This window comes from Jaculus jaculus, chromosome 11 (assembly GCF_020740685.1).
Source record: "Jaculus jaculus isolate mJacJac1 chromosome 11, mJacJac1.mat.Y.cur, whole genome shotgun sequence".
NCBI classification, from domain to species: Eukaryota; Metazoa; Chordata; class Mammalia; order Rodentia; family Dipodidae; genus Jaculus; species Jaculus jaculus.
The window spans coordinates 98,692,518-98,718,691 of NC_059112.1; the positions used below are offsets into that span (position 1 = coordinate 98,692,518).

The 26,174-nt window shown below is 49.8% G+C and overlaps 2 protein-coding genes across 3 annotated transcripts in view; one reads left to right on the forward strand and one right to left on the reverse strand.

The window, feature by feature from the left end:
* Positions 1-2,764, reverse strand: part of LOC101603457 (nodal modulator 1) — a 60,289-nt gene extending 57,525 nt beyond the window's left edge. Inside the window, exon 1 of the mRNA XM_045161285.1 lies at positions 2,411-2,764. Coding sequence (XP_045017220.1) covers positions 2,411-2,764 — 354 coding nt within the window. The remainder of the gene's footprint in view (positions 1-2,410) is intronic.
* Positions 2,765-10,035: 7,271 nt separating this feature from the next.
* Abcc6 (ATP binding cassette subfamily C member 6) overlaps positions 10,036-26,174 on the forward strand; it is a 52,224-nt gene continuing 36,085 nt past the window's right edge. For both annotated transcript variants that reach the window (XM_045130354.1, XR_006632735.1), the window contains exons 1-10: positions 10,036-10,122; positions 11,427-11,609; positions 14,476-14,601; positions 14,736-14,864; positions 19,155-19,280; positions 20,580-20,641; positions 21,991-22,131; positions 22,906-23,103; positions 23,684-23,861; positions 25,823-25,984. In XM_045130354.1, the coding sequence (XP_044986289.1) occupies positions 10,087-10,122; positions 11,427-11,609; positions 14,476-14,601; positions 14,736-14,864; positions 19,155-19,280; positions 20,580-20,641; positions 21,991-22,131; positions 22,906-23,103; positions 23,684-23,861; positions 25,823-25,984 (1,341 nt within the window). In that variant the 5' untranslated portion in view covers positions 10,036-10,086. The remainder of the gene's footprint in view (positions 10,123-11,426; positions 11,610-14,475; positions 14,602-14,735; positions 14,865-19,154; positions 19,281-20,579; positions 20,642-21,990; positions 22,132-22,905; positions 23,104-23,683; positions 23,862-25,822; positions 25,985-26,174) is intronic.

Below are 26,174 nucleotides of genomic sequence, written 5' to 3' on the forward strand. Positions count from 1 at the left end.
TTCTCCAGGATTTTTGTTGTTGTTTATAGAGAGTAATCTGATATGATAGCAAAGTATTAAGCCAGACAGAGGTGGATAGAGGTATTGCTTGGCTTCTTGTCAAGCACTATCCTGTCTGTATCTTGCTGTGTTTACTGTAAAGTGAGATGAGTCCCATGTGTTTCTGAGTGGGGGATATTTACCAATGCTTGTACCACTGCTGGCAGAGTTCCTGATGTGTGTTATGAGCTATGTTAAAGTTAATTCTGATGTATTTGTAGTTTCTATTTTATTGATAAAATCCTTTATTAAAACTAAATTAATCAAAAATAAATAAATAAAAATAAATAAATAAATAAAACAAACAAACAACAAAAAAAAAAGACACAGTTGAATCTGATGACATTTAAGGGCCTGGCCTCTAACATATGACTGTTCTGTGGCCAAAATACAGAAACAACAGCCAAACCTTACCAGCTAAGATATACAAACAACAAACCCACAGCTGCGGGCTTGGCAAGGTGTAGTGTGAAATAATGCAGGGATGTGGCCGGGTATGGTGGCACACACCTTTAGTCTCAGCACGCGCACTCGGGAGGCAGAAGTAAGAGGATCGCTGTGAGTGAGTTCGAGGCCACACTGAGACTACAAAGTGAACTCCAGGTCAGCCTGAGCTACAGTAAGACCCTACCTCAAAAAAAAAATAAATAAATAAATAAAATAAAAATTACATATGTGAAGTATCTGATCTGATTTTGTAATCAGAATTTACAAAAGAGTGAGTGTCTCCAACTCTCTGAACAGCCCTAGGGCTGAAGGCACACACCTCAAAAAGGGCCACAAAACCTGCTCTTTGCTCCCAAGGTCACTATCACTGCCGGGTGCTGAGGGCGCCCCTGACTGCCTTTTCCTTCCTCCCACAGCTCCAGGAAGCTCCAAGTTACAAAAGCCTTTTCAAGTCAGCCTCTGACATGCCTCATGTCTGCAAGCCCAAGATGAGGCACAGGCCCCAGCAAAATGTCCCCCGTATCTCCTACAAGCCCTTAAGACTGAAAATGGGTAGAGAGAGTAGGGCCCATGCCTGTACTCCAGCATTCGGTGGAGGCAAGAGAATCAGGGGTTCAAAGATCTCTCCTCAGCTACACAGTGAGTTCGAGGCCAGCCTGGGTTACATAAGACCCTATTTCAGAATAAAATATCAATAAATTTTAAAAATTACTAAATAATAAAGCCGGGCGTGGTGGCGCACGCCTTTAATCCCAGCACTTGGGAGGCAGAGGCAGGAGGATTGCCGTGAGTTCGAGGGCACCCTGAGAATACACAGTGAATTCCAGGTCAGCCAGAACTAGAGCGAGACCCTACCTTGAAAAAAAAAAAAAAATTGCTAAATAAACTAGGTAGAGAGACAGCAGCCAGAGGGCTTGGGATGAAGATCCACTCACTAGTAACCCCATCTTACAGCTACAAAAACTGAGACCTGGAACAAGGCCAGGCCAAAGGGATGGTGGTGTGGATACACTCCTCCCCCTTCACCCAATCCCCAGCAACCCTCAGCTTTGCAGACCAACCAACACAGTGCCTCTGGACAACCCTGGGGTCTCATTCCCAAACCCCTTTTCTTCCCCATATCGGCACAAGTTCCGTTTCTCTGTCTTCCCCTTCCAGGCCCTTTGCCTCTTCCCTTCCCCACCTTTCTCCTCACCCCACCATCGGTTCCCTTGGGGATTTAAAAAAAAATATAAAAACAGCCTTTCGCTCCAGTCCCCGATGCTTAACTTCCACCCATCCCCCTTCCTCTTCTCACAAGCTTTCTAGGTCAAAATCCCACTGGACTGATGATCAGCATTTCATAGAACGTGTGTGTTAATAAAAACAAAATTGGCTTTACCAATCTCTAGAGTGCAAACCCAAGAACTGCCCAGGACTGGGAAAGAGGTCTCTGGGAGCTTCACTAGCAGAGGAAAGGTAGCGGGGGGAAGGGGGAGGCGGATCCCCAGCCCCCAGACATCCCTACTGCTGATCCACTGAGTGAGACCTAGGAAATGGGGCTCAAAACACAGCCCAGTGTGGCTGGTGGAACCAGGCATCTGAACGTCTGCGGGGTGCAGGGTTTGGGGTTAGGAAACTAAGACGTGTGGTTTCCAGGTGGAGCCAGAGGGGGGTCCGGGAAGACCTGGGATGCAGGGGTCTGTTTCTGGAGGACCAGGCAAGGTTCTAGGATCCGGAGAGCACTGCCCACTACCCACGCACCCACATGCCCCACGCCCCCGTGGCGCGCCCGGGGAAGGGGTGCGGAGGCCGCGGGGGCAGCGGCTCCGGGGCGACGGGCCGTGGAAGCCGCCTGGCGGCCAGCGGCTAGGCCACGCGGGTCCCGGGGACGCCGGGCGCCGGCCCGGCTCCCCCGGACAGCGGCGCCCCGGGGCGGGCTCACCTCGATGAGCGAGTAGTTGATCTCCACGTCCGACTTGACGAAGCCCCCACAGCCCACCACGATGTCCTCGGAAGCGCGCGACAGCCCCACGCACAGCAGCAGCAGCAGCAGCAGCAGCAGCGGCGGCGGCGGCGTCGGCGCCCCGGCCGTGAGCCTCTCGGGCCCCGCGCCCCGGCCAGTCCGCATGGCCCGGCCTCCCTCTGCCGACCCTCCGCTGGCCCGGTCCCGCCCCCGACACCGCACGCTGCCGGCTCCTTCCTCCTCCTCGCGGGGCTGACAGCCCAGGCTCCGCCCCCTCCCGCCACCGGGACGGCTCTGCGCAGGCGCGACGCCCACGCCCCGCCCCACCCCCATGCTCGGCAAGGACTCCAGATCACCTGTGCCCCCTGGAGGCCCGGAGGACTCCGCGCGCCCTCTGGCTGGTGAGAGGCAAACCCAAATTTCCGAAGCCGGAATTCTACTTTTTTAGAATCAGTATCCCAGCCAGAAAGAGGGGGATTTGTGGATCAAAATATCCAACAACTCCCGCATCTTGCATCTTTTCTTTTCTTTCTTTCTTTCTTTTTTTTTTTTTTTTGGTTTTTCGAGGTAGGGTCTCACTCTAGCCCAGGCTGACCTGGAATTCACTATGGAGTCTCAAGGTGGCCTCGAACTCACAGTGATCCTCCTACCTCTGCCTCCCGAGTGCTGGGATTAAAGGCGTGCGCCACCACGCCAGGCTCATCTTTTTTTTTTTTTTTGAATGTTTTAAATTTTATTTCTATTTGATGTTAATAAAAATTAAAAAATAAAAAAAATATTTCTATTTGAGACAGAGGAAAAAGGAAAGAGAGAGAGAATGGGCATACCAGGGCCTCCAGACACATGCGCCACATTATGAATCCCACTTTCGTGGGACCTGGAGAATCCAACCTGGGTCCTTAGGCTTCACAGCCAAGTGCCTTTCCCATTAAGCCATCTCTCCCTCCAACTCCCTGCTCTTTTTAACCCATATATGTAATAATCATGTATGATCTACAAAAAGCCCTTTAGAAATGTATTTATTTGGTCATGCCCCTAACTGTGCTTATAGTAACTATACTAATCTATCTTTAAAATTAATATATGTTTATCTTTAAAATATTTTCTGGGCTGGAGAGATGGCCTAGCAGTTAAGCATTTGCCTGTGAAGCCTAAGGACTCTGGTTCAAGGCTCGATTCCACAGGACCCACGTTAGCCAGATGTACAAGGGGGCGCACACATCTGGAGTTCATTTACAATGGCTGGAGGCCCTGACGCGCCCATTCTCTCTCTCTCTTTCTCTCTCTCTCTCTGCCTCTTTATCTCTCTGTGTCTGTTGCTCTCAAATAAATAAATAAAATAAAAATAAATATATTTTTCAAAAAAGAATCTATTATAAAATATTTTCTTAGCCAGGAAAGTTCAAGGCCTGCTGTAGAGTGAGTTCTAGGTCAATCTGGGAAACTCGACAAGACTCTTTCTCAAAATAAAAGGGAAAGGGGCTGGAGAGATGGTTTAGCAGTTAAGGTGCTTGCCTAGGAAGCCTAAGGACCCACGTTCGACGCTCCAGATCCCATTTAGCCAGAGGCTCAAAGGTGAGGCAAGCACAAGGTCGCACATGCCCACTAGGTGGCGCAAGTACCTGGAGTTGCATTGCAGTGACTGAGGCCCTGGAGCTCCAATTCAATCTCTCTCTCAATAAAGTAAAATAAAATAAATAAAATATTTAAAAACAAAATAAAAAATAAAAGGGAAAGTATAAAAAGGGAGGGGCATATGTCAAGGCCCCTAGGTTCAATGCCTGGTACAAACAAAAAAAAAGCCAGGCATAGTGGCACATGGCTTGTAATCCCAGCACTCCAGAGGCTGAGGCAGGAGAATTCCTATAGCTTTGAGACCAGTCTGGTCTAGATAGAGAGTAGCAGGCCAGCCAGAGTTATGTACTAAGACCCTGTCTCAACAAAAGGAAAGAAATTCATCATTTGGCACACTTATCTGTAATTAGCATTTTATTTTATTGGCAATTTTATACATGTATAAAATGTATTTTTAACATAATCCCTTCCTATTGCCTTCTCAGGTCCCCCTCCCCATTCTCTTTCCACTGAACTACTTCCCAACTAGTCACTCTTCTACTTTGATCTTTTTTATTTCTTGTGTGTGTGTGACCCAATGAGTTTAATCGGAGATTCTTGAATTAACATGGGAAGGGGATTTTTTTTTTTTTTTCAAGTTAGGGCCTCACTCTAGCTCAGGCTGACCTGGAATTCACTGTGTAGTCTCAGGGTGGCCTTGAACTCACAGAGATCCTCCTACCTCTGCCTCCCTAGTGCTGGGATTAAAGGTGTACGCCACCACGCCCGCGGGAGGGGGAGGGGATTATTGACCAGAGTATGTGCAATTTTCCAGTGGCTATGCCACTGCAGAAAATGCCTCCCCTGCCCCAAAAACCGTATATGTTGTCAATAACTCCTCAGGGATGGATGGAGCCTTTAAGTAAATCATGTTAAGTTTGGCATAAGTACTTAACTTTTATTTTAATCCAATTTTAACATTTGTACAGAAACATAATTTGAGTTCTTTTCTTCCATGAGCCTGAGATACATGTAACTTACTTTACTTTTAATTTGTTCTGTCTCATGAAATGTGCTTGCCTAAACACAGTTCACATACCAGTGTGCCATATCTTGTCCAAAGACCAATTGTACATTATAATGTAGACTGATACAAGTCCTGTGTTAAAATAAGCAAAAATTGCTCTTCTGATCTGAAATTTGTAATTCTTTCATTAGCTCCTGAAAAAAAAAAAAGAAAGAAAACTCAATTGCTTTACTTTGATCATTTGTTCTATTTTGTTTCTAAATAATAAGGAGATTTCTGGCTACAGGTTGTCATTGCGGCTAAAAGGTAAGCTATATACAGCTAGGAACCACCCAGAGTTTAAGCAGACAATGGCCAAAACCTTTATCTGAAGGTCAAAATGATACATGAATTTTAGGTTCCTTGTACACCAATGCACCAAGAATTTGGAATGTTACCGGATCCTTGTCCTAGGAATTCAGCGAAATCCACGGAACACTGGATAAGGTTCAGCAAGATTTTATTGTAGCTTAAAGCTTTAGGAAGATGAAAGAAAGGGGCTAACCCCTAAAATATAAGAGGAGGGAACAAGGTGGAGCTCTTGCCCAGAGAGGCAAGAGGGGGTTTGAGAAGCTCACGTCAAGACTCAGGTCTGAGAGTTTTATAAATATTTTATTTATTTATTTGCAAGGAGAGAGACAGGCAAAATGGACGTCCCAGGCCCTCTAGCTGCTGCAAACAAACTCCAGATTCGTGTGCCATTTTGTGCATCTGTCTTTACCGTGGGTATTGGGGAATCAAACCCTGGTCCTTGGGCTTTGCGGGCAACCACCTTAACCACTAACACAATCTCTCCAGCCCCCAGATCTGGGCTTTTTAAAAATTTTTTATTTTTATGGGGAGTAGCTATGTGAAGAAAACCAGGTTGGCAGGTTACTATGGACAAAGACCAGATTTTATAGCTTTTTCAGTAATCTTAGGTAAAGATCAAAATGTTTGTCTTCTAGGAAGAGTGCAAGCTATTCTAGAAATCTTTTCTGGAGGGTGTAACATCCTGGTTTCTGCAAGCTTAGTAACATTTCCTGATTTTAGTCAAGGAATAAAAATCCATTCATTTTTGGGGTTCTGTTACCCTACTACCTAGCCAATTTCTGTCTCCTATCAAAACCCTTTGCAGTAACTATAAGGAAATGATGAGAGGGTCAAAAAACAGTGAGACTCTTGGGCTGGAGAGAAGACTCAGCAGTTACAGATGCTTGCTTACAAAGCCTGGTGGTCTGCGTTGAATTCCCTAGTACCCACTTAAAGCCATATGCACAAAGTGGCACATTACTGGAGTTCCTTTGCAGTGGCGGGCGGCCCTGGAGAACACTTTCTCATTCTCTCTCTCTTCTTCTCAAATGAATAAATTGAATAAAAAAAAAAAGTGGGCTGGAGAGATGGCTTAGTGGTTAAGTGCTTGCCTGTGAAGCCTAAAGACCCCGGTTTGAGGCTCGGTTCCCCAGGTCCCACGTTAGCCAGATGCACAAGGGGGCGCACGCGTCTGGAGTTCGTTTGCAGAGGCTGGAAGCCCTGGCGCACCCATTCTCTCTCTCTCCCTCTATCTGTCTTTCTCTCTGTGTCTGTCGCTCTCAAATAAATAAATAAATAATTTTTAAAAAATAAGTGAGACTAGAGAGAGTCTCACTAGGGCTAGAGAGAGATGGCTTAGTGGTTAAATTGCTTGCCTGCAAAGCCAAAGGACCCAGTTTCGATTCCACAGGACCCACATAAGCCAGATGCACAAGGTGGCGCATGTGTCTGGAATTCATTTGCAGAAGGTTGGGGCCCTGGTGGGCCCATTCTCTCTAACTATGTGCTCCCACTCTCTCAAATAAATAAGTATGTAAAAAATAACGAGACAATCAATGGTTCAAAAACACAGAAAATTTCCTTAAATACTTGGTTTATTTATTGAGGCCTGTTATTTACAACCACAATCGAAGGCAAGTGCATTTTATCCTACTTCACATCAAAACATAGTTTCTTAGAAAATCATTAGTGGGGTTGGAGAGATGGCGTAGCCATTAAAGCATTTGCCTGAAAAGCCAAAGGACCCAGGTTCAGCTCCCCAGGACCCATGTAAGCCAGATGCACAAAGGGGTGCATGCATCTGGAATTCATTTACGGTGGCTGGAGGCCCTGAGTGCCATTCTCTATCTGCCTTTCTCTCTCTCCACTCTTTCTCATATAAATAAATAAATATTTAAAAAGAAAGAAAGAAAATCGTTAGTGCCTGGAGAGATGTCTTAATTGGTAAATTACTTGCTATGTATGCACAAGGATCTTAGTTTGGATCTCCAGCACCTATGTAAAATCTGGACATACCTATAATCTCAGCAATGGGGAAATCAGAGGACCCTGGGGCCTGCTGGCTAGCCATTCTCTCTGAGTCAGGTAAGCTCCAGGTTCAGTGAGAGACCCTGTCTCAAAAACTAACATGAGGGCTGGAGAGATGGCTTAGCAGTTAAGGTGTAAGGACTCATGTTCGATTCCCCAGTACCCACATAAGCTAAATGCACATGGTGGTGCATTTGTCTGGAGTTTGTTTATAGTGGCTACAGTCCCTGGTGAGATCCCCCTCTCTCTCTCTCCCCTTCTCTTATAAATAAATAAAAAATAAGCCGGGCGTGATGGTGCACACCTTTAATCCCAGCACTTGGGAGGCAGAGGTAGGAGGATCGCTGTGAGTTCGAGGCCACCCTGAGACTACATAGTGAATTCCAGGTCAGCCTGAGCTAGAGCGAGACCCTACCTCGAAAAACAAAAAAAAACAACAACAAAAAAAAGATATTAAAAAAAGAAAACTAAGGTGAGCAGGACATGGTGATGCACACCTTTAATCCCAGCACTCAGGAGGCAGAGGTAGGAGGATCACCATGACTTCAAGGCTACCCTGTAGTGAATTCCAGGTCAGCCTGGGCTAGAGAGACACCCTACCTCACAAAAAAGGGGAAAGCCTGAATAGATGGCTTAGCAGTTAAGGTACTTGCCCACAAAGCCAAAGGAACTAGGTTTGATTACCAGAACCCGTGTACCCAGATGCATAAGATAGCACGTGTGTCTGGAGTTTGTTAACAATGTCTGAAGGCCTTGGCATGCCCATTCTCCCTCACTCTACTGTCTCTCTCTCTCTCTCTCTCAAATAACTAACTAACTAAATAAATAAATAAATGTGGACAGTGAGGAAGGAAGACATTCCCTAACTTCAAACTTGGGGCCCCACACACTCCAAAACAAGAAAAAGATGGGCTGGAGGGATGGCTTAGCAGTTAAGGCATTTACCTGCAAAGCCAAAGGACCCAGGTTCGATTCCCCAGGACCCACGTAAGCCAGATGCACAAGGGGGCTCATGCATCTGGAGTTCATCTGCAGTGGCTGGAGGCCCTAGCAGACCCATTCTTTTTTTTTTTTTTTCTCTCTCTCTCTCTCCCCTCTTTCTCTGTCAAATAAATAAATAATCAATTTTTTTTTTTTTAAAGAAAGAAAACCACAATAAGATAATTCCCGCTGGCCTCCAAAATCTCTTTTTTTTCCCCATTTTTTTAATTTTGTAAATTGGGAAGCTGAGGCCCAGGCAGAAAATGACCCATCTAGAACTTTCCGCAGTCATGGTGTGCTCTGGGAGCTGGAAGTTGGAAGTGGACCCTGAGTGCGGTTCTTGCCAGCCCACTGATGTCCCTTGTGTCCTCCTGGGATGAAAACACACAGAGAGCTCAGCAGTGAGCTGAGCCAGGCCCATGGGGGAGGGCCTGGCAGGGAAGGGGTCCCTGGCTGTCCCACACTTTTCCACCACCCCGCCAGAACCACACCAAGTCAACACTTGAGATGTGGGCCTCATCAGTGATCCTGCTGCCCTGGACTTCAGAACAAACCTGGGCTTCGTGAAGCCTGCTCTCCGGGAAACCCTAACCTGGGCAGGAGGACAGATGGAGGAGCACTTCCTGCTCCCCACACAGGGGGCAATAAAAAAAGGCAGGGCCAGGGACTGACTAGATGGCTATGCAGTTAAAGGCGTTTGCTTGCAAAGCCTGCTGGCTCCAGTTCCAACAGCCCCTGGGTTCAATTCCCCAGTCATAAAAAGTGGCAGAAAAAAAGCGGTAAAAACTTGTGTCGTTCCCAGACCCTGGTGTCCCCCCCACATGTGTGTATAATATTTACATATTTACATATATTAACATGTACATTTGTATCTCTAATCCTAGCACTTGGTGGGAGTCCAAGAGGCAGGATGGTAGACTGGAGGCCAGCATGGTTTATAGAATGACAGCCTAGCCTGTCTCAGTTAACTTTAAAAAATAAATATTTTATTAATTGTTTATTTATTTGAGGGAGGAAGGGAGGCTAGGAGAGAGAGAGAGAGAGAGGGAGAGGGAGAGAGAGGGAGAGAAAGCCATGGATAGAGGCCTCCAACCACTGCAAACGAACTAACCTTGTGCATCTGGCTTACTTGGGTACTGGGGAACTGAACCTAGGTCCCTAGGCTTTGCAGTGCAAGCACCTTAACCACTAAGCCATCTCTCCATTTCTTTTTATTTATTTATTTATTTATTTATTTATTTATTTGAGAGCGTCAGACACAGAGAGAAAGACAGAGGGAGAGAGAGAGAATGGGCGCGCCAGGGCTTCCAGCCTCTGTAAACGAACTCCAGATGTGTGTGCCCCCTTGTGCATCTGGCTAACGTGGGACCTGGGGAACCGAGCCTCGAACCGGGGTCCTTAGGCTTCACAGGCAAGCGCTTAACCGCTAAGCCATCTCTCCAGCCCCAACATTTCTTTTTAAGTCTCTCCTTCAGTTCTTCCCAGGCTCCTGCCACACACGTGCACACCTTGGGTCATGTCGGGTCGCTGGTGGTGCGAAGTGTGGGAAGGTGCTTGTGGAAGGGAGGCCGGATGGAGGACTCAGGATGGACCTTGCCCCGGCCTCCCTAGCCTGGAGCTCCAATCCCGGCCAAACCCTCCAGGTCCCGCCCCTTCCCGGTGAGCGAGGCGGGGGCGAAAGCTGCGCGGGTCGGACAGACCGACAGAAACTGGCCAGCGGGAGAAGCACGCCCCGATGACCGCGCCTGGCGAGACCTGCGCGGGGCCCAGGGTGAGTGGCGGTCGGGGCGCCCCGCTGCTTCCCCAGCTCCTGTGCTCCCTGGGAAGGAGAGCCCACTCCACCCCCACGTTCCTCCCCCCAGGAAGCTCAAAGGCTCGCTGCAGGGGACGACCCCTTCACCCCTCACAGAGCCTCCATGGGGGGCTTTAACCCTTATTTACGTAAAGCTAGTGGACAGCCCTCCGAACCTTTCCAGGTCCCCCCACCCCCCTCCCAGAGAGCCACATCAGGTCTCCTGGATCATCGAGGTCTTCAGCTTCCTGGGCCACCCTACGCTACCTGGGATCCAGCCTCGGCAAAGCCAACTTGGTTTACTCAATGAAACTGTGCCTGCTACCGTGGCCGTCCCAGGGGGATTCTCTACTCCCTTTATAAGGAAGGAAACAGGCCCAGAGAGGGTGAAGTCAGACAGTCTGCTGTGTGACTTTTTTTTTTTTCTTCTAATTTTAATTTAGCAGACGGATGGGGGGCACACCACGGTCTCTTGTCACTGCAACCCTATTTCAGATGTATGCACCACTTTGTACATCTAGCTTTACTTGAGTACTGGGGAATCGAACTCAGTGTTTGTAAACAAGCGCCTTTAACCTCTGAGCCATCTCCTCAGAGATGTGAGTGGGAAGGAAGTGATTACTGTCTCCTTACCTCAGCTTACGGCTCTGTCAAATCAGGACAATAGCAGGTACCACTTAGAATTCTTTTTTTTTTTTAATATTTTTATTTATTTATTTGAGAGAGAGAGAGAAAGAGGCAGATAGAGAATGGGCGTACCAGGGCCTTCAGCCACTGCAAACAAACTCCAGATGCATGTGCCACCTTGTGCATCTGGCTTACGTGGGTCCTGAGGAATCGAGCCTAAGTCCTTTGGCTTTGCTGGCAGGTGCCTTAACCGCTAAGCCATTTCTCCAGCCCCCACCTAGAATTCTTAGAAGCAATAACAGTCAAGCCAGACATGTCACACACGTGTAATCCCAGCACTTGGGAGACTGAGGCAGGAGGATGACAAGTTAAAAGCCAGCTTGGGGTTACATAGCGAAACCAATTCTCTAGATTCACATCCCAGCACCACCCAGCAGAAGACAAGTTTCTCTCCCTCCCTGGGCCTCAGCTTCCTTGCCAGCTAAATCAGTATGATGATTGCATCCACTTTACAGAGCTGCAGTTAGGATGAACAGCCATACCTGAGTGGACTCGGAACATTTTTATATAAATGTCACCGTCCGAAAACCACAGGCTGGTGAGAGTGGGACCCATGTGGTGTACCATCCTCAGGGTGTCTTTCCTGGTCCATGTAGGTTTGGAACCAGACCGAGCCGGAGTCTGCTGCCTACCACCTGCCCAGCCTGTGCTTCCTGAGAACACTGGGGGTCTGGGTACCTCCCCTGTACCTCTGGGTCCTCGGCCCCATCTACCTCCTCTACATCCATCGCCATGACAAGGGTTACCTCCGGATGTCCCCCCTCTTCAAAGTCAAAATGGTAGTCTCTGCCACAGGGAGCCTGGAACTGGACATAGGGTGGCGGCCAGGAGGGGGGGGAGGGGGAGGGGACAGGCTAGAACCTGGCGGAGACCCCATTCCTATCAGTGAGCACACAGTGCAGAGGCAAGAGGAGAAAATTAATTAAACAGATCAATAACAGAGAGGGGAAGTGGAAAGCCCATAGGGACAAAGTTCCCACTTTTCATGATTGTGCAAATCCATGAACACACACACACACACACACACACACACACACACACACCTCCCTAACAGAGAGGGACAGCAGCAAACCCAGTGGGACAAAGCTCCCATTTTGATTGTACAAATCTATGTACACACAAACACACACACACACACACACACACACACACACACACACACATTCCTGGCTGCTGGTAGTTCCCCATCTACTGCAGGTACTTGGGGGTGCAGAAGATGATTTTAGGATCACACTTGGATAAGCCTCCCCCCCACCCCCCGAGGTAGGGTCTCACTCTAGCCCAGGCTGATCTGGAATTCACTATGTAGTCTCAGGCTGGCCTTGAACTCACAGTGATCCTCCTACCTCTGCCTCCTGAGTGCTGGGATTAACGGCATGCGCTACGGTGCCAGCTCTTTTTTTTTTTTTTTTTTTTAAGCAGAATCTCGTTCTAGCCAAGGCTGACCTAGAACACACTCTGGAGCCCAGGCTGGCTTTAAACTCACAGGGTCCTCCTTCCTCAGCTTCCTGAGTGCTGGGATTGTAGGCAAGTGCTACAGGATCCTACATGGAGCCTAGAGCTCACCAAATTCTCCGCCTGCCTGATGCTGGGATTCCAGTTTCCACACCCAGCCTTTACGTGGGTGCTGGGAGCCCCAACTCAGGTCATCACGCTTGAACTGAGAGCCCTTCACCCAGTAAACCATCTCCACAGCCCCTACTTATTTGTTTCCTTGTTTGTTTAGGTTTCTGGGTCTCATGTAGCTTAGACTGGCCCCAAGCTCCCTATGGCTGTGAACTCCTGATCTTCCTGCTGTGGCCTCAGAAAGGCTGGAACACAGGCATGCACCATTACAATGTCTGGCTAATTACACTATTTTCTTTTATTTTATTTTGAGGACCTGTGTGTGTGGCAGGGGGAAACCCAGGGCTTCACACCTGCCAAGCACAGATTTGATGAGCCGTACCTCAGCCAGTTATGACTTTATTTTTTGTTTTCTCACTGAAAAACAGTTGAACACTTATAATTCTTATGTATTTATTTTTTTAAAATTTATTTGAGAGCGACAGACACAGAGAGAAAGACAGATAGAGGGAGAGAGAGAGAATGGGTGCGCCAGGGCTTCCAGCCTCTGCAAACGAACTCCAGACGCGTGCGCCCCCTTGTGCATCTGGCTAACGTGGGACCTGGGGAACCGAGCCTCGAACGGGGTCCTTAGGCTTCACAGGCAAGCTAAGCCATCTCTCTCCAGCCCCTTATGTATTTATTTTAGTGTGTTAGAGAAATGCTAGTATTCCAAGCTGCTCATCCATCTCCTTATCCTCCCGACTTCTGCAGGAATATTATTTGACTTCACTCAGTTCCTGCCAATTTTCTAATTTTAAAAATATATTTATTATTTATGTGCCAGCAGAGAGAGAGAAAGAGGGAGGGAGGGAGGGGTGGGGAGAGAGAATGGGCACAGTAGGGCCTCCTGCCACTGCAAGCAAGGTCCAGACATACGTACCGTTTTGTCATCTGCGTTACGTGGGCACTGGAAAACCAAACTCAGGCCATCAGACTTCGCCTTTAACCACGGAGACATCTCCCAGCCCCAATTTGCTAAGTATTGCTCTGCTGCCTTCTGTGTCTCCAGGGGCAAATTGAAGGCTGTGCGGTACCTACCCAAGGCTTTGCTGGCCACACATTCTCCTTTCCAAACACTCACCTGAGCTGGGCGGGTGGTGCCCACTTATAATCTCCAGCACTTGGGAGATAGAAGCAGGAGGATCATGAGTTGGAGACCAGCCTGGGCTACATAAAGGCTCACCTCAGTTGCATAGTGAGACCCTAGAGAGGAGAGGGGCGAGGGCTGAGAGAAGAGCTCGCTGGCCCTACAGAAAGTTTCTCCTGGTTCGTTTTGGTTTTTTGTTGTTTTATTTTGTGGGCCTCGTGAATGCTAGACAAGTGCTCTACCACTGAACCACATCCTTCTCCCAGGACTTAATGGTAGAGATTGCAGGTGACTCGAAGAGGGTGTCATGCTGGAAAACGCGGAGACAGGCCAGTGATGGATGTGAGTGGTGAAGGAACTCTCTGGGACTGAAAAAGGCAGTAGATCAATTAGCTACACTGCGGCAGAGCTTCGGAGGCAAGACAGGGGGAGAACTGCGCACAGGCCCTCCAAGGGGCTGCTCGTGTGGGGGGAGGCGGAGGGTTCTACAGGAGCAGGCAGACAGCGTTTCAATGTCACTTTCAGGTGCCCTGAAACAAGGGCCTATGGGGGCTTCTCATGGCTAGCAACAGTCTGGCCTTGAGGCAATGATGGTCTTGCCCTGAGACAGAAATAGCTCAGCACACTTACCCATCCTAAACCGGCATTCACAGGTGCCATAACTCCTTCACCTGGCAAGCAGATTCCGTATGATACTCTCTTCAGACCCAACATCACCTCCCACGCTAAGCTCTGCAGAGTCTGGGGAAACACCGGAATGCCTGGAGCCCTTGTTCGAACCCACATGCCCTTGATGCACTGACGGTACCTGGATGACACGTGGCATCAGTTCATTACAGGGCCCCATCAGAGATGTTGGGGAGCCACCCCCCATGGCACATGGGGTTAGCCTCCAGTCTGCTGCCAGCCTCCTTCTTTCCCCACAGCCTTACTGGAGCCTGTTCCCCCAGGTCCTTGGCTTCTCCCTCATCCTCCTCTACACCTTCAACGTGGCCATGCCTCTGTGGAGAATCCAGCAGGGAACGCCTCAGGCACCAGAGTTCCTCATTCACCCCACAGTGTGGCTCACCACCATGGTAATAACTGATTCAGGTGGAGCCTGGCCGGCTCCATGCTTTCATGCCCATGGGAAGTATGGGGAAGACGGGAGCCTCCCTTCCCACTCCCATGGCACCCCGCTCAGGGTCCCCTCTTGGCCTTTCTTGCCCAGAGTTTTGCCATGTTCCTGGTTCACATGGAGAGGCAGAAGGGAGTCCGGGCGTCTGGGCTGATGTTTGGGTACTGGCTGCTCTGCTGTGTCTTGCCCGGGACCAGTGCCATCCAGCAGGCCTCCACAGGGGTAAGTGAGACCTGGGCCCCCCAGGGAAACATATAGAGGGGTCAGGCCTGGAGACCCACCCCTCCTCCCCAACCTTCCACACATGATTTGTTCTCTACACAGAGACACCCACAAACCTCAAACTTGAGAAAGTGAGAAGTGCCCAGACACCTATCCCCTTAATCCCTGCCATTCTCTATAGATTTTTGTTTGTATGTGTGTGGTGTGCATGTGTGTATGCACGGTCATACGTGTGTGGACACACATGTGTGCACATGCATGTGTGTATGTATCTGTGTGTGTGCACGTGGAGGCCTGTGTCTTCCACTGTTGAGCTCAACCTCATTTTTGTTTGCTTGTTGGTTTATTTTGAGGCAGGGTCTCATTCCAGACCAGGTAGACCTGGAACTCACCTTGATCCTCCTACCTTAGCTTCCTGAGTGCTAAGACTAAAGACATGTGCCACACACCTGGATTCCGCCTTATTTTTTTCTAAATTTTACTGACAACTTCCATATAGATATAAACAATATACCATGATCATAATCCCTTCCCACAACCCCTCTCTCCACTGAATCCCTTTTCTTTTTCTTTCTATCTTTTTCTTTTCTTTCTTCCTTCCTTTGTTTTCAGCTAAGTTTTTTTTAAAGATTTTATTTTTATTTATTTATTAGAGACAGAGAGAGAGAATGGGCACACCAGGGTCTCTAGCCATTGCAAACGAACTCCAGATGCATGTGCCACCATGTGCATCTGGCTTACTTGGGACCTGGAGAATCAAACCTGGGTCCTTAGGCTTCGCAGGCATGCACCTTAACCTCTAAGCCATCTCTCCAGCTCCCTTCTTTTTTGTTGTTGGTTTTTCAAGGTAGGGTCTTGCTGTAGTCCAGGCTAACCTGGGATTCACTATGTAGTCTCAGGGTGGCCTTGAACTTACAGTGATTCTTCTGCCTCTGCCTCACGAGTACTGGGATTTAAAAGCGTGTGCCACCATGTTCAGCCCTCAAATCCCTTTTTCTTTCCAACTAGTTTCTCTTCTCTTGGGATGTCCTCATTTTCTCTCTCTTATTCTGCAGATCTTGTGTAGGTAGCATTAACTACTGTGAGGTCCTGACTAGCATGGCCACTTTGTATCAGGAAGACAGTATTGCAAAACACTCCTCTCTTTCTTTTTTTTTTTAATTTTTATTAACATTTTCCATGATTATAAAAAAAAATATCCCATGGTAATTCCCTCCCCCCCCCACTTTCCCCTTTGAAATTCCATTCTCCATCATATTACCTCCCCATCTCAATCATTGTACTTACATATATACAATATCAACCTATTAAGTACCCTCCTCCCTTCCCTTCTCTTCCCTTTACATCTCTTTTTTAACTTACTGGCCTCTGCTACCAAGTATTTTCCTTCACATGCAGAAGCCCAGTCATCTGTAGCTAGGATCCACATATGAGAGAGAACGTGTGGCGCTTGGCTTTCTGGGCCTGGGTTACCTCACTTAGTATAATCCTTTCCAGGTCCATCCATTTTTCTTTACCGCTGAGTAGAACTCCATTGTATAAATGTGCCACATCTTCATTATCCACTCATCATTTGAGGGACATCTAGGCTGGTTCCATTTCCCAGCTATTATAAATTGTCCTCTCCTTCTTCTGACGCATATTCTTTTCACCACTTCCTCCTCCGTGGTCCCTCAGCCTTGGAGGGTGTGATAGAGATGTCTCAGTGTTGAATACTCCCCTGTCACATCTTTTCAGCACTTTGGTGAGTTTTGAGTCACTGCCATCTGAAAAGAGAAGCTTCTCTAACCAAACGTGGGATTAGCATTCATATAAGGGCATCAACAAATATTTAGAAGGCAGTTTGGTGGGCATAATATATCCATTTAGCCAGACAACAGTAGTAGTTTTCCTCCTGGGTTTGCAGCCTCCCTAGCCATAGGCTTTTGACTAGGTTTTCAGTATCAGGCAGGAATCCCATCCCATGGAGCAGGCCTCAAGTCCATTCAGAGAGCAGTTGGTTAGCCCCATAACAGACATGCCACCATGGCACTAGTTGGTACATTTGGCCTGGCTGGCCAGCTGTGAAGTTTGCAGGGTCCTCTGCTGGTTAAGACCATTGATAACTTTTCTCCTCCAACTGGTTGCATGGCTCTTTCTAGCACCTGACAGCTAGGCAACAGGGAGAAGGCTTTCAGCTCAGCTCCAGTTTGATTTCTCAGTGACCTACAGCCCAAGCATGTGGAGTCTTCAGCAATAGTGTCTTTCCATCTAGTTCTGTTGGGCAACCAAGGTCTTTGGTAATAACCTGTAATTTGTGTAGGGGGCAACAAGGGCCTCTCTGACCAACAACTTGCTGTAGGGTATCCTAACCTTAACACTGAAAGGTTTTTATAACAATCTATGGGTTCTGAGTACAGCATAGTCCACCACCAAGGGTACTTCTGTCCAAACTCTCTTTCTCTCTCTCTCTTTTTCAAGGTAGGGTCTCACTCTAGCCTAAGCTGACTTGGAATTCACTATGTAATTTCCTACCTCTGCCTCCCAAGTGCTGGGATTAAAGGCATGTGCCACCACGTGTGGCTCCAAACTCTCTTTTTAAACATATATATTATTTAGCGAGCAAAGAAGTAGGTTTCAAAATGGTTTATTCATCATATCTTTTTTAACTTTTTAAAAATTTGGTTTATTTGAAAAAGAGACAGAAAGAGGCAGAGACACAGAGAGAAAGGGAATGGGCACACCAGGGCCTCCAGCCACTGCAAACAAACTCCAGATGCATGCACCACCTGTGCATCCGGCTTACACGGGTCCTGGGGAATGGAACCAAGATCCTTTGGCTTTGCAGGCAAATGCCTTAACTGGTAAACCATCTCTCCAGCCCCCATCCTTAATTTTGATTAACCCTCCTCCCACCCCTTCCTTTCCTCCATCCCTGGCCCTGACCCTATTTAGACTATTTCATCCCCAGAATTCTGCCACTCCACAACCACCTTTTGTTGTTGTTGTTTGTTTTTTCGAGGTAGGGTCTCCCTGTAGCCCAGACTGATCTGGAATTCACTACATAGTCTCAGGGTGGCCTCGAACTCTTGGCAACCCCCTACTTCTTCTGCCTCCCAAGTGCTGGGATTAAAGGTGTGCGCCGCCACGCCCGGCTACACCACTTATTTTTGGAGACGCAGTCTCTCATGAAGCCTGGAGTCCACAGATTGGGCTAGAGAAGTTAGCCAGCGAGCTGTAGACATTTCCTGTCCCTGCCTCCTCAGCACTGAGTCATAGTATGCACTGCTGCACCCCACATTTTATGTGGGTGTTGGGCATCTGAACTCAGGGGTTCATGCTTGTGCAGCAAGCACTTTATCCTATGAACCATCTCCCCAGCCCCTTGTTTTGTTTTCAATTTACACATAACAACTACATTCTTACAGGGTGCAGTGTGATATTGTGACATATATATATATGGATGACATACACATATGTACATGGAATAATCGATAATGAAATCAGGGTGCTTAGCATATCCACCACTCGGACAACTATCATTTCTTTGTGATTAGAACGTTCAAAATCCTCTTTGAGCGCTTCTGAAATATTTGCTGCAATCTTTCATCACAGCCAGTCTACACTGTTGACAGCCGGCTCCCTGCCCTTCCTGCCTCTGCCCCTCCTCAGCCTCCAGTGACCAACTTCTACTTCCTTCCTCAGGACGGCAATTTCTCCATTGCCACTTTCTGTCCAGCTTTTTTTTTTTTTTTAGGGTTTTCGAGGTAGGGTTTTGCTGTAGCCCAGGGTGACCTGGAATTCACTGTGTAGTCTCAGGGTGGCCTCGAACTCATGGCGATACTCCTACCTCTGCCTCCTGAGTGCTGGGATTAAAGGCGTGCACCACTCTGTCCAGCTTTTCTCACGGGTGCTGGGGAGGATCAAACTTGGGTGGCCAGGCTTCCAAGCGAACACCTTTCACCCTTTCACTGCAGAGCATCTCCCAGCCCAGGAAAGCATATTTTGAAGGTGTGTTAACACAAGAGTCTGTGTTTAGTCTCTAAGGCTTCATCTCATTGTCCCAGTGGCTGTGATGGGTGGCTCAGGACAGCAGCCAGTGTGTGTTCATCGTTTGTGTCTGGATCTCAGGATGACCAGGCGTGCCAGGGCCTTGGCTTTCACGCAGCATGAGCTCGGCTCCTATCTGAAGATGTCTCAAGGCCTTGGGACTCCGGCCCAGGGGTAGTCCGTCCACCTCATGCGTCCCCACAAGCTTCAGGTTCTGTCTGCTGCTGCTCAGGCTCACTGAGGCTTCTCTGTCCCCTGCAGAGCTTCCGGAGTGAGCCCCTGCGCCACCTGGCCACCTATCTGTGCCTGTCCCTGGTGGTGGCGGAGTTTGTGCTGTCCTGCCTTGTGGATCAGCCCCCCTTCTTTCCAGAAAACTCCCAGCTGCCGGTAGGTCACCAGACCCCAAGCCTTGTTCTTCCTTTGTCTCTGGGTCCCTTCGGGTCTCAAAGAACCCACGTGACCAAGAGGAGCTGGCCTAGCGCACAAATCTGTTTCTTAAATGAGTGAGTGTGTGATGTGCGTGCATGCATGCGTATCTGCGTGGTCACGTGTGTGCTCAGGTGATCTGGTCTCTGCTCCCTGGCACAATGGGCGTTACAGGTGCCTGCGGCCACACTCAGCTTTTATGTGGGATCCGGGTACTTGAACTCAGGCTCCCTCAGGCCTCCATGCTTGTAGCACAGGAAGCACACTTAACCACTGAGACATCTTTCCAGACCTGTACCTCATTTCTTTTTTTTTTTTTTTTTAAAGACCTCCAGACACATGCACCACCATGTGCATCTGGCTTACATGGGAACTGGAGAATTGAACCTGGGTCCTTAGGCTTCGCAGGCATGTGCCTTAACCACTAAGCCATTTCTACAGCATCCTTCTTTTTTTAATGAGAGAGAGAGAGAGAATTAGCATGCCAGGGCATCCAGCCACTGCAGTTGAACTCCAGACACATGTGCCACCTTGTGCACCTGGGTCACCTGGCGCATCTGGCTTATGTGGGATCTGGAGAGTTGAACACGGGTCCTTAGGCTTTGCAGGTAATCACCTTAACCACTAAGCAATCTTTTCAATCTCTCTAGCCCTCCACCTCATTTCTTTTTTCTTTTCCTTTATTTTAAACATTTTATTTATTTATTTGAGACATATGGAGAGAGAGAGAGAGAGAAAGTAAGTGTGTGTGTGTGTGTGTGAAAATGGATGCCCCAAGGCCTCCAACCACTGCAAATGAACTCCAGATGCATGTGCTACCATATGCATCTGGCCTACAAAGGACCAGGAGAATTGAACATGGGTCCTTAGGCTTTGCAGGCATGCGCCTTAACTGCTAAGCCATCTCTCCAGCCCCACCTCAGTTCTTGAGACATGATCTATCACTGAATCCAAAACTCACCAACTCAGCTGTCCAGCAAGTTTCAGAGATTCTCCTGCCTCCCCAGTGCTAGGGTGACAAGTACAGCCGTCATGCCTGGCATTTATGTGGACACTGAGAATCCAAACTCAGGTCCTCATGCTTGCATGGCAAGCACTTTACCCACTTGGCTCTCTCCTCAGCCTGTGTTTTCCAAGTTTTGCTATGTAGCCCAGGGTGGACTTGAACTCTGCGCTATCCTCCCTCAGCCTCCTGAGTGCTGGGATTCCAGCTGTGTATCGCCATGCCTGGCTCCTTCCTGGTCTTTCTGTCTTTTCCAGAATCCATGTCCAGAGGCTGGGGCATCCTTCCCCTCCAAGGCCATGTTCTGGTGGGCTTCAAGGTAAGTGAAGTGCAGGGCTGGTGTGGGACTCTCGGACCACGTCTCTCCTCTCACTCACCACCCCAGGGCTCGTCCCCCATGAGGATGCCTCCCAGTCTTACCCAGGTTTCCTCCACCCTGGCCCCTGAACTTTCCTCTTCCAGCATCCCAGTCTGTCCCATTCACTCCTTAGAATGAGATTGGGGCTAGCATCTGGAGCCTCAGTTTTGCCCTCTGTAAAATGGGGACAGCTCTGCCTTCATTAAATAGAACATGTCTAGTGTTTGCACATGGCAGGTGCTTAATAAAATCATAACCACTACTCAGCTTCCTTCAGTCCACTGGGCATTTACTAAGCACCTACTATGTGCTAACAAGAATGAGTTGAAAAAAGTCCAAATCTCTGTTCCCCAGAGGGCCTCAGGCTGATGAAGCAAACAGCTGATTTTCTAGGGTCAGTCCTTCAGTGCTGAGGAAGTGCCCACCTACCAGGGTCTCTCCTTACTGTACCAGCCAGACATCAGGAGCACCACACTGTGTTGATTTGAGTCCTGACTGTGCGACCTTGTTACTTAACCTCTCTGTGCTGCAGCCTCCACGCCTATGAAATAGCATTACCATGTGGGTTGTGAGGAGTAATGAGGAAGGTGTGTGGAGTGCTTGCCAAAGGGCCTGGCACCTGATGGCTCTTGGATAGATAAAAGTTATGAAGCTTTGGGTACAAGGATTTAGTACAGAGCATAGAAGTCTTCCAGACAGTTCTATGGTGGTGGTGGGGGGGGTCTCACCCCCTGCTTCTGTAACTTGGGCATTCCTGAATTGCTCTTCCTGTTTTGTGCCACCCAGACTCCACTAATGTCAAATCACTTGCCCTGGAGAACTCCGAAAAGGATTTCCAGGCCCCCAAGCAATGTTAGTTCTTTTCAGACCAGCCCCTATGGCTTGCCTGCTTTTGCTCTGTGTTGGACAAGGACACTTGCCAAAGACCTAGAGACACAAAACCCAGCACTCCAGATAAGGTCTCCGTTATGCCATTGTCAAGAGAAAAGATTGGAAAAGCGAGTTTGGGACCCTGGATGTCTGGCTGGTGGCGGGGGTGGGGGGTGGGGGGTGAACTCTCCTCCAAGCTCCTTGTTCCTGGGTGAAGTCATATACACCATCCCCACGACTTTCTCCTATCTGTTAAATGGGCCAATGCTCTGGCTGCTGGCCCCTGAGAGAATGAACAGAGGTCATTCTGCACACGTGAGCTGGCCTGGGGCTCCTTACCTTCATTTACCCAGGACCCGGTGGAAGTGACTTCCCTGGGGTCCCAGCTCCCTGCAGGGTAGATGGCGGAAGGAGCCAGTCCCAGAGACCCTCTTTTTCAGGCTGCTCTGGAGGGGCTACAAGAAGTTGCTGGGACCAAAAGACTTCTGGTCTCTTGAGAGAGAAAACTCTTCAGAAGAGCTTGTTTCTCAGCTGGACAGGGAATGGAGGAGGAACCGCGCTGCTGCCCAGAGGGGAGGGAGGTGAGCTTCTGGCTCCCCATCAGGAGCCTCCCCCTGCAGACTGCTCCCCAGCTGTAACTTCCAGGCTTAAGTTGCAGTTCCTTCCAGGGGGCATGGTATGCTACCAGGGGAGGCTTCAAATGGGGCGGGGGGGGGGAGCTCTGCCATATCTCAGGAAGAAACACCATGGGGGAAGGGCCCCTCTACAGTGCCAACCTAATACCCAGGGCTCCTAGTACTGCCCACTTGGTACCCAGAACCTCTAGTAGCACCTGGTACCCAGGACCCCTGGTGATGGTCATCTGGTGCCCAGGACCCCAAACAGCACCCACCTGTTATCCAGGGCCTCTAGTGATGGCCACCTGGGACCAGGACCTCAAGCAGTGCCCACCTGTTTCTCAGAGCTACTAGCGATGCCTATTTGGTACCCAGGGCCTGTAGCAGAGCCTACCAAGTATCCATGGGCCCTATCAGAGCCCTGAGTTCAATCAAGGATACAATGTGCTGCCCTGTCTCAGGAAAAAATAAAAAAATAAAAAAACAAGCCAGGTATGGTATGGTAGCGCACGCCTTTAATCTCAGCACTCGGGAGGCAGAGGTAGGAAGATTGCTATGAGTTCGAGGTCACCCTGAGACTCCATAGTGAATTCCAGGTCAGCCTAAGCTAGAGTGGGACCCTACCTGGAAAACCCAAAAAACAAACAAACAAAACTAAAACCAGGCACAAAAGAAACAATGCAAACAGAGTGTGTTTGGACTGCTGAGGCCGCCACACCCTTGCCCCCTCTCCCACAGGCATGCTAAGGTGTTTAAAAACAAAGGTCCTAATGACGTGGGGCCTCCTGAGACTGAGACCTTCCTGTGGCAAGAGGGGCCCCCGCGGGGCCCGCTGCTCATGGCCATCTGGAGGGTGTTCCGGTCCACCTTCTTGCTGGCCACCTTCAGCCTTGTCATCAGCGACATCTTCAGGTTCACTGTCCCGAAGCTCCTCAGGTAGGTCTGAGGGTGCCTTAAGACCATGCTTCTAGGATCAGAGACTTGGGTTCCTCCCTCCTCAGCCTGTACATCTGGGGCTCAGAGAACTTTCGAGCATGGCTGACAAGGCTGCAGAGGGTAGGGAAGAGATGCTGGGGGAGAAAGCAACCTCTCTCACCTGGCTGTATCAGTTAGCTTTGTCTGCAGGCAGAATGGCCACAACATGAACCGTGGAGTCGTAGCACTTCAGCTCAGGAAGGGGGGCGGGGGCCAGAGCCTAAGGACCTGAGTTTGATTCTCCAGAGCCCGTGTGACGCCAGACGGATGTGGTGGCACGTGCGTCTGGAGTTTGTCTGCAGTAGTGGCCAGTGGCCCTGTCGTGTCCCTTCTATCTCTGTATTTTCTCTGTCTCTCTCAGCTTGCATATAAATAAATAAGTAATTTTTAAACAACTTGCATCGAAAAAGAGAACGGGCAGTGGGGAAATAGTTGTGGCCACCTCAAATGACTGTGCATCCAGCCTGGCTTGGTCCGGGTAGCGCGGGGAGCGTAGGGTTCCCGGCCTCCCCGGCTGACGCTCTGTCCCCCACCGCCGCAGCCTGTTTCTGGAGTTCATGGGCAATCCGGAGCCTCCGGCGTGGGAGGGCTTGCTCTTGGCCTTGCTGATGTTCCTGTCAGCCTGTTTGCAGACGCTGTTTGAGCAGCAACACATGTACAGGATCAAGGTCCTCCAGATGAGGCTGCGGACAGCCGTCACTGGCCTGGTGTACAGGAAGGTGAGCCCCAAAGCGGGGAGCGGGCGCCCTTCCTGCCTGGAGCCATCGATGCCAACGGTGGCTGAAAACCCAGTCCCTACTTATAGCCACTCTCTCCTCCTTAGTGGTTTCTGTAATGCTCTCTATGGTCCGATCCAACCTTACCTCCGGGGTTCACACTTCTCCAACCATGCTCTTCTTCATTCCTCCAGCACTCCAGGTACCCCCTTACCTGCGGGGGGGAGTGGGGAAGTCTCTGTGCTCACTGTTCGTGCTGCCAGATCGATCTCACACCTGACCCAGTCTATGTCATCCCTTAGTGGCCCTGGGTTCCAATCCTAGCCTAGACACTCCAGTGACTTCTGAACTCTGGACAAGTTGTTCCCCACTGCTGTGTCTCAGTTTCCTTAGCTGTAAAGGGAGTTAGTAATTGTGTATCCTCCTCACTGTCTAAGGAACGTCCACACCTTCCCCTGTAAGGCTAAGAGGCTCAATGTCCATGTCACTGGATCATCCGGGGGCCAGGAGCTGGGCGACCCTGTTCACAGCTCAAAACCATCGGGCCACTGCCCCTGAGCTGCAGGTTCTGTCACTGAATCGCGATAGTCTGAGCTCGGGGCCTCTCTGCAGTGGCTCTTGTTCCCTCAGGGGACCCTGGAGTATGCAGACCCCTGAGGAAATAGTGGCTCCTGAGGTTTGGAGCACCCCAGGCAGGGAGGTCTCATCACTGTGAGTCTCATTCCCACTCCTGAGTGGTGGTCATGGGGAGGAGGAGACAGAGGGCGCATTCCTGAGTGGGTGACTGTGAAGGTGCGCTCTGGGGACCCATCGCAGTGCTCCAGGCTCACTCCTGAGCCTGCAGGCGCTGGGTGGGGTCTTTCTGATGCAGGGAGTTCAGATGTTTCCTTGAGCTCCAGAGGAAGACGTCCACCCCTGCCCACCAGCCGCGACAATGCCTTTGATCCCCCCCCCCCTCCAGTAGATCCCATCTGCCCCACCCCACAGGACCGCACCTTTCCGGGACTAGCCATAGCTGCCCTGGAAGAATGAACTGTTATCAGCTCTGGGTCTTAGTCTCAGCCCGAGCTCCCGTCCCCCGTAACAAGCCCGGGCTGTCTCATTCACAGCTGATCTTACCTCCCTGGGACCATGGAGGACAGTGCTTCAGGGGGAGGGACCTCAGTGGCAGGGCCTCGGTAAAGCTTTGCTGAGTGAAGAATTTTCTCCACTTGGTGGATGACATCACTGCAGAGCGATGGCGGTTTGAGTCCAGCACTCAGCACGCTGGATGGGCTCCATTGGCAGACCTCAGGGTCGGGACAAATCTGGCATGGCGAGAGAACCAGGTTGATTCCAGGGAGGCCCAAGAAATGTGTCAGGGGTGGATCTAACACCTTGTCTGGCCCAGGCATGCCTCAGGGGCCCTGGAATCCAGTCAGACCTAGGATTCATACGCCCTCTGACCGGATGCTAAACAAATTGCTCCATCCCTCTGCACCTCAGTTTCCTTAGCTGTAGAATGGGCTTAGTAATTGTGTACATCATTGATTCTAGGGTTGCTTTCTGTTTTCACCTTTCAACAATCCTCAAGGTGAGATGCGCCTCATGTATCCTAGTTGAATCAGGAATGATATTTTCCTGAACAGTAGAGGTTTCTCCCAGCTGCCCGAGAGCGCAGGACAGTGGTGCCTGCCTCCGCTCTGGCTGTGCCCATCCCACAAAAGGAGGACGCCATTCGCTCAGCACAGGGCACATCATGGCCCTGCTGGTTTTGTTTAGTTCAGTGATGGTTGGTCAGTGCTGTGGGGACCTCAGCATCCGCCTCTTCCTCCTGCTCCTCACGGCTCGCGGTTGGCTTAGGAGAGTTGGCGGGTGTATTGCACAAAGGGCACACTGAAGCGGGGCCAGGGTGCTCACCTCAGCCTCACTTTGTGCCCCCCTCCATTCTTCCCTCCCCACTGGCCCCCTCAACACCGGCCCAGGTGTTGGCTCTGTCCAGTGGCTCCAGAAGGTCCAGCGCGGCGGGGGACGTGGTCAACCTGGTGTCGGTGGACGTGCAGCGGCTGGTGGAGAGCGTCCTGTACCTCAACTCGCTGTGGCTGCTGTTCTTCTGGATCGCAATCTGCTTTGTGTACCTGTGGCAGGTGCGCTGTGGAAGGTGGGGTTTCCCTCCTCTTCCCGTCCTCCCTCCTTCCTGTCCCTCCCCCTCCTCTTCCTGTTCCTCTTCCTCTATCCCAGTCTCTATGTGAAACTTGACCTTGAGGAGATGCTAGTTTTCTTGGATCATCTCTGTGGAATGCTGCTCTTAATGACAGATCTCCCTTTCCCATCTGT